The sequence below is a fragment of the Penaeus monodon genome, chromosome 3 (genome assembly GCF_015228065.2).
Source record: "Penaeus monodon isolate SGIC_2016 chromosome 3, NSTDA_Pmon_1, whole genome shotgun sequence".
NCBI lineage: Eukaryota > Metazoa > Arthropoda > Malacostraca > Decapoda > Penaeidae > Penaeus > Penaeus monodon.
Genome location: NC_051388.1, coordinates 3,813,264 through 3,826,886, shown reverse-complemented (window position 1 = coordinate 3,826,886; position 13,623 = coordinate 3,813,264). Strand labels below are relative to the sequence as shown.

Genomic DNA, 13,623 nt, shown 5'->3' with positions numbered 1-13,623 from the left:
AAGAGCCATTATAAACATTTCTATGGAAGGAGGAGAAAGAATTTAAGAAATAATTGTGCAATAATCAGATTTCTTAACTTGTAAAAAGGTATATACTGGACTGTTTACTTACAGGTGTCTCTGGCATAAGAGTAAGTGGTTCTGCACAAAAGCCAGGAACCTGGATCTCCCCCGGTGTTGACCAGGAATATGGGAGAGCCTTCCGAGCTTTTTTGCTTGGGGAATTTTCTTTGCCACTTGGAGGAGGAGCTTTACGCTTTACTGTGCCATATCCACTGTCATTGATACCAGACTGGAGAAAAGAAAATGTTTAAGTTAATATATACACTATGTTCTTACAGTTTTTTAAAGATATATTTGATATCACTATTCAAATTACAATGTCCATATACAATAGTGCTCACCTGATTACGTGCACTCTGACTATTCACTGAAGGAGTCTCGAATTTACTTCGGTCTCTCTCAGTGTCTTTGCGAATAATTTCAGTTATATCTTCTAGGTGTGTTGGCGTCTGAGGCTGTTCATAAGAAAGAAAAAAAATCAGTTGTGCTTATGCTCCAAAAAGGACAAAAACAAATTAATAATAAATTGGAATAACAAACTGCAGTAAATTATAATATCCACATTCATTGTCTCCATCTTTTGAACACAAAAAATGTCTTACCAGATGCTTCAGAGGGCCACTCTTCTTCTCTATCTCCCGCAAGGCATTCTTAAGCGGGGTTGGCGTTTGGGGTGTAGGCTGAATGAGGACCCTTCGAGACTTTGGCGTCCGGGGTTGGCCACTCGACTCACTGGGTGTGGAGGTATGGTGTGGGTGAGACGAGGGAGGAGGCGGCTGGACTGGAGTGGACTGCGAGACTGGAATGCCTCCCAGGACAGGGGTAGAGGTGAGGTTGCCGTCATCAAAGGAGATGTTAGGACTGTTGAGGAACTGCGAGGGACTAAAGGGGATGCTCTTGACAGGTGTCACTTTCTGGGGAGTGGTGAGCAGAGACTCATTTTGCTCCTAGAAAAGAATATTTGTAAGTTTTAGAATATAGGTGAATATTCCCTACAAAAATAACATTAAAAAAAATAATAATCATAACAATGATGATAATCTTCATAATAGTAATGTCATTATTCATATTACTAACAACAATGACCATAATAACACTCATTATAGTAACAATGCCAACAACAGCAAATGTCAGTGGGATATCATACCATCAAAGACAGAAGGGACCTCTTGGTAGGGGAAGGCTGCTTCCTCCTGCCCCGTCTCAGAATGGGAGGAGTTGAGAGGCGTGACGAGTTCAGGGAGGAGAAAGAGCCATTGTGCGCACTGTTGGTACTCATGTTATGGGTTGTTGTGGAGCTGGTAGTGACAGCAGACACAGTAGAGAGAGGAGCTGAGGAAGTGATGGAAGATATTGGGCACGAGTTCACAGTAGATGTCGAGGTTGAGGATGAAGATGAAGCAGAGGAGGAGGAGGAGGAGGATGTAGCAACACTACAAGCTGACACTGCTTTTGGGGTGGAGAGCTCCTGGACAACTTCTTGCTTTATCTGAAACAGTAGAAATAAATTTAAAGATTTATCAATTTTTTATTGTATACTATACGAAACAATGTACTGAAAACTTATGTATATAATTCCATGAAAATTAATAAAACAAATTATAACTGCACACATTATTACCTTAACAGGACTGCACGTAAGCAATTCAAAAGCACCCATGTCCAACTCAGCCCTGAAGACTTCCATACCACGGTCTGGCTTCAGAGGAGAAAGGGATCCTAACTCCTCAAAGTACCTGTTTAAACAGAAAAGGGTTTCGTAAATAAAGCAATGCTGAGAATGTTATAGTAATAATCACACAGCCATTCAATAGCACATGTGCAACATACATAAATACTCACACATTTACACACAGATAGATCCACAAACACACACATATATTATAGCATTCACACCATAATAATTAAAAGCCAGTACATTGATAAAGTCAAACTACTCACTTCAGAGGAGAGATGATGCCAAGGTCATGGTAGATGCTAGTCTTGTCCGGGGACAGCAAGAAGCCTTGGTTTAATGGTGGGCTCACTGAATCTGATGACGATGATGACACAGAGGGCGGCTGGGGAAGCTGTGGCGGGTACTGGTTGCACTGACTCAGGGGTGGAGTAGGCATGCCCGGAGGTGGTGTAGGGGTGGAGGTGGTCACCTGCTGAATACAAAATAGGGCACATCATTAACACCTGCTCTACTGTCCTAGCAAGTCATAAATGCATTACAGTATTTTCACTACCATGCAATCATACAATCATGTGTCAAACTTTTTTTCCACTTTGATTCCACTTTTGGGAACTTGTTTAAAAAGTTATGCATGCAAACATATACATATAAACTCAGAATCATTACTTGGACCTTCCAGTTAAGGCAACCCAACCATCAAAGGGCTGCTCGTATTCCTCCTTACCTCACTAGACAGAGGAGACCCCTCACAATCGAGAATAGTTCCTGGGGTCGGTGGCAGCTGGTGGTGTAAGGGCCCAATCTCCTCACTCAAAACAGGCGTACTCACTATACCCACATTAGTACCCCGTGGTGAAGGCTGTTGCAGGTGGCATGGTTCACTCACCTGGGTAGAGACAGGCACACCAATGCTATCCAGAATAGTGCCAGGGGCATGGCTTTGCTGTGACTGGTGGACAGATGATTGCTGCTGAGGAGGGATGTTGTAGTTTGTGCTGTAGGGGCTGTTCTGCTCCCAGTAGCTCTGTTTGGAAAGAAGAAAATAATCTGTTAGTGGATGTGATTAATTATAATGGTTGTGACCAATTCACCCAATTTCATTCCTTCCAAATACACAATTTTACAATAAAAAAGTGACACCTACTTGTGAATATGCCTCCTGGCCATATGGGGATGTGTTGTTGATGGGAACAGGCGTGTGCATGGCAGGTGGCATGTCAAAGTGGCTATGGGGATGGAATTCTTGGTGTGGATGGGGCGGTGTTGGGGTATAGCCACCATTGGGAGTGTAGATGTGGGACTGGGGAGGAGGAGGAGGTGGCGTCTGTTGTGTCATATGTGGTGGGGCATGACTCATGGGTGGTCCCATCATATCTGTGGAACAAACAGAATAAAGGTATTATAGATCAGACATGAGATATAACTAAAAAAATATAAACTATATGATAGTCCTTAGATTTTGTACAGTACATAAATCATAATAAGAGTCTCAAAATACACATTTTCATTAAATAATAAATTGTGTACAATGATCAACTAACCTGGTCTGTGGTGATATTCATGTGTGTAATGTTGAGGATGAGGAACAGGGGAAGCCATTACAGGAGGAGTCTGGGCAGAGGAAGGCCGTCCTCCACGTTGCTTCTTTCGACCAGCGGCGGTCATCTCCGCTTCATACTTCCTTCGCATAGTGGAGTTCCAGTGGTTCTTGATTGCGTTGTCAGTCCTAGAGTGTAATTCAAGAGGTTAGTCTTTTTTTCAAGTAGCTACTAAGCATAAACTAAACACAATTTGGAGCAAAACTAAACCTGACAAGAAAAGTCCTGCATTTCGGAAAAGCAGTCCTCACCTTCCGGGCAACAGCTTTGCAATCTTGGCCCATTGATTGCCCCACTGCTTGTGTGCCTCGTAGATGATGTTATCCTCCTCGTCGGTCCAGGCACTCTTCTTGATGGCCGGGTTCAGGTGGTTATGCCATCGCTCCCGGCACTGCTTCCCGATGCGCCCCTTCAGGTGCTTGGCGATCAGGGTCCATCTTTTGGGACCGTACTTCTTCACCAGCTCGATGACCTTCTCATCCTCCTGTAAGGCAAAGAAGTGTTCGTAATTAGCAAAACGTCAATGAGAACGACATGTATATAGGCAACTAAAGATTAAGTCTTAATCAATTCGCCTTTAATGTCCATCTGCTTTCCTATTAGTATATATGGAAGGGCAATTGCCATGGCAGCCATTAACAGGAACAGAGGATTCTTAAAACGAACTGTCAATAATGAAACAATTACGGAGTTCTTACTCCAAATTCCCGCTTGGAGAGTTGCCTCCTCAGTCAAAGAAATAAATCATTTAATACGTTGAGCCGCGCAAACGAAGCTCCCGAGTGCCACCCTCCGCGTGGCCCCCCGATAGCAGTTGGGGAAGCCAGGGCGTGCGCAGGGAGTGTCTAGCAATCTGCATAATTAAACAATCCATAAAGGTCCCACGATTACGAGACATCATAAGGGTTTTCTGAGCCTCATGAATAATCGAATGGCTCCGCAGCACCTCGCCCGCGCCCGTCCGCCGCCCCGCCAACGGCCCTCGTCCCCTTCGCGCCCAAACCAGGAGGGAGGGACGGAAAGGCACGTCCAGAGGAGGAGCGTTCCTTGCAACGGGCCTTTGTCCGGGCCGCACTGGAGGAGACCAGACAACGGCGGAGGCAGAGTTCTGGCGCGCTTTCGGAAGGCCGTGTGGGCTGCGACAGACCGTAGAATCGTTGGCCGCCCCTACCTACGTGCTTCCCACGCGGCCGAAGGCACCTGGCACGCCCTCTCCCTTCTACCCCTTCTTCGCTGCCCACACGCGGCATACCATTATTATCTGCCCACACACACGCCTTCGATCAGCCTCGAGGAACAGACGTAATCGCCGCCAAGACACGGATCTCTAACGACTCCGAGGGAGAAACAAAGTAGGTACCAGCCGCGTGTCTTTCTCAGCGACGCGCCCAGGAGCTCCAGCAAAAACCATTCCCGCCAAAGAGGCAGCTTTGAGTGTCAGCCCACATGGCTTCTTCGCTGACTAATCGACTCGCGAATAAAAATAAAAATAAAAACTAACTGTAAAAGCCAAGTTTCCCGGCACTGCACCATGGAACCTTCCCCTCGCTTCCTGTCGCCACGCGGGCCCGCCGGCCGGTTCTCCTTGAACCACCCCCCCTCCCCCCCGCCAACACCATCACGAGGGCACTGTCACGGGCCAGGCCTGATGGTTCACAGCACGCCTATGGCCACGAGATTCGTTCAGCCTCCAAGGTCGCCAAACACTCGTGCTTCCATTATCCCGCGGTGGCCTTGCGGCGGCGCTGCTCCCAAGGCTATCGAGGCTATCGGGGCCGCCATCGTGGAAGCCATGAAAATCCGCCTACAGGCATCTGGCCCCGACACCCACACCTTATCGCAAGCACTAAAAAAAGGAAAAACAAAGATATAACTCCCTCCTCCCCCCAAATCTGAAGGTTTTAAATCGTAACGAGCAACAAATTCCCATGATACACTGCCCTCGCCATGTCGTGGTCCCCCGGGGGAAACTCATCACGTGAGCCTCCCGCGGGGCTGGAAACTATCTAAAGGCAGGCAGGGGGGAGGCAGACCCCTCCCCGTGCCTCCTCTGCTTGGCCAGTAAGCCGGGCTAATGACAGGTAAACTAGACATGATATACACGCTCTGCACACCTGGGCTCTGGATGGTCACCCGCTCACACTTTCAAAGGACATGTGCACGCACATCCATACACCCATGTACATTTACACTCGTACATACGCAGACGCAGACAAAGATAGAGGGAGAGGGGGAAGAGAGAGAGAGAGAGAGAGAGAGAGAGAGAGAGAGAGAGAGAGAGAGAGAGAGAGAGAGAGAGAGAGAGAGAGAGAGAGAGAGAGAGAGAGAGAGAGGTGGGGGGGGGAGAAATAAGAGAGAGGAAGTGACAAAAAGAGAAAGAAAGAGAGAGATCGGGCGCACGAAATTCTCTTTATCTCGAAAGAATTCCAGACATCTTATTCAACCTCCAGCACCAAGGAACAAGTTAAACCCACGGCGTCAAGGTTACCTCATCAGCTCGCGGGCCGGTCGCCCAACTTTTAAGGCAAAACACCCACGCCACTCCCCCATTCCCTTCCTCATTCATTCCCTCCATCACCTACTCCCTCCCTCCCTCGTTCTCTCCATCCTTTACTCCCTCTTTCCCTAGTTCTCTCCATCCTTTACTCTCTCCCTCCCTCCCTTGTTCTCTCCATCATTTATATACTCCCTTTCTCCCTCGCTCTCCACCATTTACTCCCTCTCTCGTTCCCTCCCTACATTTGCATCCCTACTCCCCCCCTTCCTCCTTCCCTCCCACATAAACTCGCTCCCTCGTCCTCTCGTCACCTCCTTCCCTCCTAAACACGACGAAGTGCATCTCGTCTCCCCGGTGCCCTCGCCCGGCCCGCCCCCTTATCCCCTCGCCGAGAAACGATCGGTCGACGCGATTTCCTACTGATCCAAAGGAGGTTTTCTTCCATGACGTCACGCGCCTTCACCCATTACAACTCGTCTTGAAAAAAATAAGGAAAAAAAAAAAAGGATTACGTAACCGGTTATTATCCCCCCCACCTCCCCCTCCCCCATCCCTTCCCTTCGCTGGCCTACGAAATTTCAGGGAGGGAGGGAAATTAGGGAAATTGCCAGAGAAAAACGTCATTAGCCCTTCATTCTTCGAGAACAATAGCTCAAAGCGTCCCTTAGAAGGCCTGGCTAACCGGGGGCAACATACCACGGGTTTTTCAGTTGAGGTCCCGAGAACTGCATTGAGGCCTACGATGTCAGGAATCAGCATTAGACTATGGTAAAACGCTAATCATACAGACACAACTATGTATATATACGTACATACAGATACAGATACAGATACAGATACACACACACACACACACACAGACCACCTAAATAGGTCGAATATAATTGAATTTGGCCTCCATACCCAATTAACCGTGAAATACTACAGCCACCTGATGGAATTCCCTCGAACACGGTGAACCGAACTAATATTAGAGTGGGCGATTCCCCCCCCCCTTCTCTCTCTCTCTCTCTCTCTCTCTCTCTCTCATTCTTCCTTCTCTCGCTTTCCAACACTACCATCTCTCTCTCTCTCTTTATTCCTCATTCAGAGCAAACCAAACATATCACATACACAGAAAAAAAAAAAACAGCAAACTGCGCACACCCGTCGACAATGAATCGAATTTGGCGGGAATCTCGGGAGTATGAGGGCGGGTGTGTGTGTTTGCCTCAGTTGTTTGTTTGTTGAAATGTTCCGCTTTGCTTCGACCACCATTTCTCCAAACACTCGTTCGTATTGTTTTTCTCTTTTTGTTAGGATAAAGGCCTTTTTTTGGGGTCAAGGGGGGTTGAAGAAACTGTCATTCCTTGAGATACAACCACGTGACTGACGGACGTTCTTATTCCAATTTCGAAATTCTAAAAAAAAAAGCTAAAAATACCCTCAAACACACACACACACACACACACACACACACCTCTTTGCCCTATAACCGCCCGACCCGCCGAGGCCGCTTACGAAAGAAAACCCATCATATTTGTCATTATTTAGTCCAAGGTGGGTAGGCCTATAATCAAGGCTCTCAAGAGGCCTGCAAATTCGGAAATGCGCCATGGGGTCGTCACGGTCTCCAAATTGGCGCGAGAAACCGCAGGCGCGAAGGAAAACAAGTGAAAGCCGGTGCGCGTAATTTAAAAGCAAATTACACGGGCAATTTAAATTTTTAAACAATATTTCCCACTAACGGACGTATAGACGAGTCAAGGGGCTGCCAAAAATGAACAATGGTCCATGGCTGGAATTCCTTCCCCAAAGCACAAGACAAGAAAGAATTTGCGCCAGTGGATCTGCCTCCCTCCGCCCGCCCGCCCGCCCACCCGCCCTGCGCCTACACGCCCATTGTATGGAACAAGCCTCGGTCCCTTTCGCAGCAGTCATGGAGCCGGCCGTCCTTTCTCTCCCCCGGGTAGGTCAAAAGGCCCACGTCAAAGTACTTGCCAAAACGCCAGAAACAATATTCAGACATGAAAGAAAGTAACGGGAGAGAAAGAGAGAGAGAGAGAGGAGGGGCTGGGGAGGGAGGGAGGGAGGGAGGGGAAAGGAGAGGAAGAAGTTGGGTGGAAGAGGAGGATAAGGGGGAGGGAGGGAGGGGAGAAAGGAGAGAGAGAGAGAGAGAGAGAGAGAGAGAGAGAGAGAGAGAGAGAGAGAGAGAGAGAGAGAGAGAGAGAGAGAGAGAGAGAGAGAGAGAAAGAGAGAGAGAGAGAGAGAGAGAGAGAGAGAGAGAGAGAGAAAGCTATACGGGTACCAGGGGCCGTGGGAGCTGACAGGAGCCTCCCAGTAAACAGGGGTAAACAGTCTGTCGATGCTGTCACCTGTCACACACTCAGCCGCAGTCGATACCCAGAGGTCCTGTGGCTCTGATGCGACTTCTGATATCCACAACCGCAGGAGGACGGAAGGCCGAGGCAGCAATGGCCAATGGGGTTGTAAAATGCCGCAACCGCGCAGCGCCAAACCACGGTCAAGTGAATCTACACACAACCACAAGTATATCTCTTGGACATAGGCAGACACATACATGAAAAAGAGACGGGAAGGGGAAGGGGAAGGAGAGGGAGGGAGGGAGGGGGGGGGGGAGAGAGAGAGAGAGAGAGAGAGAGAGAGAGAGAGAGAGAGAGAGAGAGAGAGAGAGAGAGAGAGAGAGAGAGAGAGAGAGAGAGAGAGAGGGGGGGGGGGTTATATATATAAAAAGAGGAGGAGAGAGAAAGAAAGATGGAAAGAAAGGAAGAAAGAAAGCTAGAAGCAAAAGAAACTCAAACCCGCCTCGGCCCCAGAAACCCCCCTATCGGAACCCCCGACCGCGACACGCCCATACATGCCAGCGCCTTCCTTACCTCCCCCCCTCCGAATAATGACTCGTAATGACAACCTCTCGTCCCCTTATCCCTCACAACCCTATCCTCCCCTCATCCTCTCCACCCTCTCCCCTCGCGCGTCGCATGACACTCTGGCATATACGAAAATGGCGGTGCGTTGCTATGACATTTTCCATGACAAGGGTGTATTTATATGCATGGGAGCTGCAGGGAGGTGAGGTGCCGTGGTGTCAAGTCATCATTCAAGAGAGGAATGTGGATACTGTGAGGTGTGGGGTGGAGGTGGGGGTAAGGGCGGGGGAAAGGTGACTCCTGGTGGGATAAGAACAGGATAAGGAGGCGAGGATAGGGAGAGAGGGAGGGAGAGGGGGGAGGGAGAGAGAGAATGTATATATGATTAGTAACACGATATGTGCCTTACAAGCACAGGAGGGGAAAGAGGGGAGAGAGAGAGAGAGAGAGAGAGAGAGAGAGAGAGAGAGAGAGAGAGAGAGAGAGAGAGAGAGAGAGAGAGAGAGAGAGAGAGAGAGAGAGAGAGAGAAGCATCACATGATGCCATCACGAAGCAGTTTAATCAACGCCACCTTCATGCGGGATCCTCAACCAATCTAAATCCTTCATAACTTCATAATCGAATAACAAACTCGATTCGAAATCCCGCCTTATCGTCTGCCTTGCGATGGCCCTCCATTACAGCCGAGCCAGCGTCCAAGCGAGGTTTAAAACACCTCCTCAAGATAAACATACAGATAACGAAATCACTCCCTTGCCTCATGAGGAGATTACTTTTATCTCCCTGGCTGGCTGGAAGGGAAGGACTGGCGAGAGAGGAAGGGAAGAAGGGAAGGAAGAGGGAGAGGGAGAGGGAGAGGGAGAGTGAGAGAGAGAGAGAGAGAGAGAGAGAGAGAGAGAGAGAGAGAGAGAGAGAGAGAGAAGGGATTAATATATACACTGCGCCTCCCCCGGTTGACGGAGGTTCCCCCAGGTGGCCATGACGTAATAGCGGCGCAAGGGGCTATACTTAGTCATGACGGGAGAGGTAGGGGGCGCGGGGCACGGTTCTCGAGGCGTCTTGGAACGAGGCGAAGTCGGGGCGGCAACAAGGCCTCCAACTGGACCTACACACAGACAAACAAGCAAACACAAACGCACGGAAATGCGCACACAAACACACACATACACACACACACAAACCAAGTGAGAGCAACTCGTGGCCATCGGCGCTGTGTTTGGAGTTTTGTGATGCAATGAAGCTGCGTCCAGGGGTGTTTACGCAAGGGCCCGAGTGAAGGGAATAAGGGTAAGTTGAAGCGGCGCCTCCGCGTTGCCGTCCAGACGAGGAAAGAAGAAATAGTGTCGGGTTAGACGCGTTCCCGCCAAATTTTCCGCGTGGGAAAATCGGGCTGACGTCACGATTCCGTAGCAGTTCCCTGACTCAGCGCCGCCGCGAACACCGGGTCGATATGTGGGCATCCGGCCTCGTCGGAATCGCTATCTCTTTGTCCCCCTCTCCGTCAGGGCTTGCTCCATCACGCCCTTCAAAATCACAGCGAGAGGTGGCCCTGTGGCGGAGAAATAAGAGCCGGATGGGTTTGTTTATCCAGAGAAAAACAGTCGCAGGCACCTTTCGTGGCATCGACCAATCAGCGGCGAGGCTCCGGCAGCGTGGGAAAGGCGCTCGAGTTTGAACACACCGGTGGCTCTGACACGCACGTGGCAAGGTGACACCTCTGAAGGGTTTCTCGAAGGCCAACCACACGCCGCCAACACATGCACCGCCACACCGCAAACCTGCCGAATTTCCACACAACGAGCGAGCGAGCGAGGGAGAGAGAGAAGCCAGACCACCGCGAAATCTCCTCCGCGGCGACCGAATATCCGCGCTGTCACGGAACAATATCGTGGTGTCGCAATCCTCCGGCGTGACCTTTCGCTCTAACGATCGCCGGGGAAATTGCGCAGCTCTCGAAACCCGAGGCAATGACACCGACGGAGGCACGGGAGGACGAGGGAACTCCATCCTCCTAGCTCCGTCAGCTGGAAAATCAGAACGCGAAACTCTTGGAGAGAAGCCCCCTGCAATCCTCCCGAATCAGCACAACTTAAACCCGCCAAACCGAACCAGATCTACCCACGCCAACTTAACACGACCTAGAAACAACTCGACACGTTAATTTGCGTATTTCAAAATCACCGCTAAAACTCCCTTGAAACACCGACGACAATCCCCTAGGTCCGCCCGTGCCTCTCGTGCCCCCCTGTGGGAGCCCCAAAGAGGGTGCGGCCCCGCGTGAGGCCCGCCCGAGATGGGGAGGGCGATGATTCACCACAGCAGGTGGGGAGGGGAGGGGAGGGGAGGGGAGGGAAGGGGAAGGGAGGGGAGGGGGGAGGGAAGGGTGTAAAAAAAGGGAAATGTACAGGAGGCGAAGAAACGAAGGGCGAGGATGAAGGTGAGAGAGATAAGAGGGAGATTTAAGAGATAGGGAAAGCAGAGCAATCTTTCCGCGGGGGAGCGAAACGCGACAATTACAACCGGAGATAAGGCAATCCCAACACCATGGTCGGCGAGAACACACAAAAAAGGGCACGCCAAGAAAAGAAGAGGAGGAGGAGGAGGAGGAAGGCGGAAGACGGACGCGGCAGGAACGGCTGGCTGGTGCTTCCTCTCCCTCCTCCGCCCTCCTCCCTGGACGGAACCTGAGGAAGGGACAAGGCGAGGCGAAAGGAGGGAGATAGGAAAGGGTAGGAGGAAAAGAAGGGAAAGGGAGGGTGGGAGAAGAGGAGAGAGGGTGAGAGATAGGGGAATAGGGAGAGAGGGAGATAGATATATTGAGAATGAGAGAGAGAGAGAGAGAGAGAGAGAGAGAGAGAGAGAGAGAGAGAGAGAGAGAGAGAGAGAGAGAGAGAGAGAGAGAGAGAGAGAGAGAATCCCTGGCACGGGCCTCTAGCCAGCGCTGCGACCTTGAGCACGCCAGGAATGTCAAGATTCGCTGCATGATCTTCTTACCACCGCCTCCTCTTCCCATTTACTCTTCCCTCTCTCTTCCTCTCATCTCCTTTCCCATTCCAAGCCCTCCTCTGTCTCCCTCTGATCGCTCCCATGCTGAACCCAACGTGCGCGCCAACAAAACAAAGAAAAAGGACAATAACAATGAAGTGTTGTGACATGAGCGCGGGCTCGTCATGCTCGGCTTGAGCTGCCGGTGGTCGTGGCGGCTGGAGGTGCCTCGCCGCTGCTGCCATGCACGCGCAGACACACGCAAAAACATGCGCGCGCGCGCGCGCACACACGCACACGCACACACGGACAAAACCACTATGACTAATCACACACGTAATACAAATAGGCCCACAGAAACAAACATCATGCATAGGCCTATCAAATGCTGGCCATCAGCTGCCTTCTCCTCCAACTAAGTACAAGACTCGGATCAGGCCGGCGAAGGGAGAGGGAGAGGGGGGGCGTGGGGTCAGGCGAGGGGTCACCTTGAAACAGCGATGACTCGTTTGCTTGTGACTCCGCCACCGATTATGTAACGTTCCCTCAGCCCCTATATCTAGGGGAAGATTTATACACAAAAAGTGTAACCATAAGAAACACAGCTCGGGGAAAGAAAGACAACTGTAGAATCAACCTCAATTTTCCGGATTAACGCTAAGAACATTAATAGATCGACAATATATAAGGATGAAGAAAAAAGAAGAAAACGAAGAACAAAAGAATTCTTCGTAAGTGAATAATCATAATACATTAAAAATCATAAAACATTAATCCACATAAAATATTAACAGACTAAAAGCTTCTTCAAGACGCGCCCTTCCGTGACACAAGACGTCAACCCCTTCCGTTACGAGAGACAGATGCGACGCGGTGGTGACAAGAGCCCGCCGACAGGCCTGGGTCATCATAGGTCACGTTACAGCACCCCTTTCACCGAGCGGGGAAGAAGGGGAAGGCGAGGGCGCGACACCAAGAGGTCATACTGGTATGTTCAGTAGCTCGGGGCGTGGGAAAAGGTGTGTGGGAAAGGGTTAAGGAAGGCGGGAAAGAGAGAGGGGAAAGGCTTTGGGAGAAAGGGGGAGGGGAGAAATACAGGGAAAGGGGAGAGAGAGTGGAGAGAGAGAGAGATAGGAAAGAGAAAAGAGGGAAGAGAGAAAGAGTGAATACCTCCTAACTAGACAATAGTCAGTCGCCGGATGCACACACTCACGCCGATAAAAGCGCCTGGAATCAATCTGACCTTGAAAGCACCTCGGTGCAAATCACACACACATACACAATACAGGCACGCGTGTACACGGTTTGTTGTGTAGAAATTGTAGTAATTTTAGCTGATGTTGGAATGACAAAAACGTAAAGAGAGAGAGGGAGAGGGAGAGGGAGAGAGGGAGAGAGGGAGAGAGAGAGAGAGAGAGAGAGAGAGAGAGAGAGAGAGAGAGAGAGAGAGAGAGAGAGAGAGAGAGAGAGAGAGAAACAGAGAGAGAGAGAGAAACAGAGAGAGAGAGAGAGAGAGAAACAGAGACAGAGAGTGACAGAAAGAAAGAAAGAAAGAAAGAAAGAAAGAGAGAGAGAGAGACTAAAGATAAAATCGAAAAGGGAGGCGGCCACCTCTCGTCAGAATCAATTAATCATGATGATCCCAAAAAATCACAAATACGACGGAGAGAAAGTCGGCTGCTCTCCTGCTATCACCATTAGGCCGACAGTACCGCGCTGACCTTGGGAATATGCAGATGAATCATCGAAAAGAAAAGCTGGAGAGGGAGGGCAGGGGGAGGGAAGGGGGGGGAAGGGGAAGGAGAGGGAGGGAGGGAGGGAGGGAGGGAGGGAGGGAGGGAGGGAGGGGGAGAGAGAGAGAGAGAGAGAGAGAGAGAGAGAGAGAGAGAGAGAGAGAGAGAGAGAGAGAGAGAGAGAGAGAGAGGGAGGAG

At 50.1% G+C, this 13,623-nt stretch overlaps 1 protein-coding gene across 7 annotated transcripts in view; it reads right to left on the bottom strand.

Annotated features, from left to right (window-relative positions):
• Positions 1 to 13,623, bottom strand: part of LOC119590730 (myb-related protein B-like) — a 68,923-nt gene that overhangs the window by 1,872 nt on the left and 53,428 nt on the right. For 4 of the 7 annotated variants that reach the window (XM_037939432.1, XM_037939459.1, XM_037939424.1 and 1 more), the window contains exons 4-13: positions 3,591 to 3,823; positions 3,283 to 3,467; positions 2,886 to 3,115; positions 2,466 to 2,765; positions 2,005 to 2,213; positions 1,685 to 1,799; positions 1,211 to 1,552; positions 666 to 1,010; positions 405 to 518; positions 113 to 292 (exon numbers count right to left, since the gene is read on the bottom strand). In XM_037939432.1, the coding sequence (XP_037795360.1) occupies positions 113 to 292; positions 405 to 518; positions 666 to 1,010; positions 1,211 to 1,552; positions 1,685 to 1,799; positions 2,005 to 2,213; positions 2,466 to 2,765; positions 2,886 to 3,115; positions 3,283 to 3,467; positions 3,591 to 3,823 (2,253 nt within the window). The remainder of the gene's footprint in view (positions 1 to 112; positions 293 to 404; positions 519 to 665; positions 1,011 to 1,210; positions 1,553 to 1,684; positions 1,800 to 2,004; positions 2,214 to 2,465; positions 2,766 to 2,885; positions 3,116 to 3,282; positions 3,468 to 3,590; positions 3,824 to 13,623) is intronic. The other 3 variants (XM_037939452.1, XM_037939467.1, XM_037939474.1) reach the window with 3 other exon arrangements.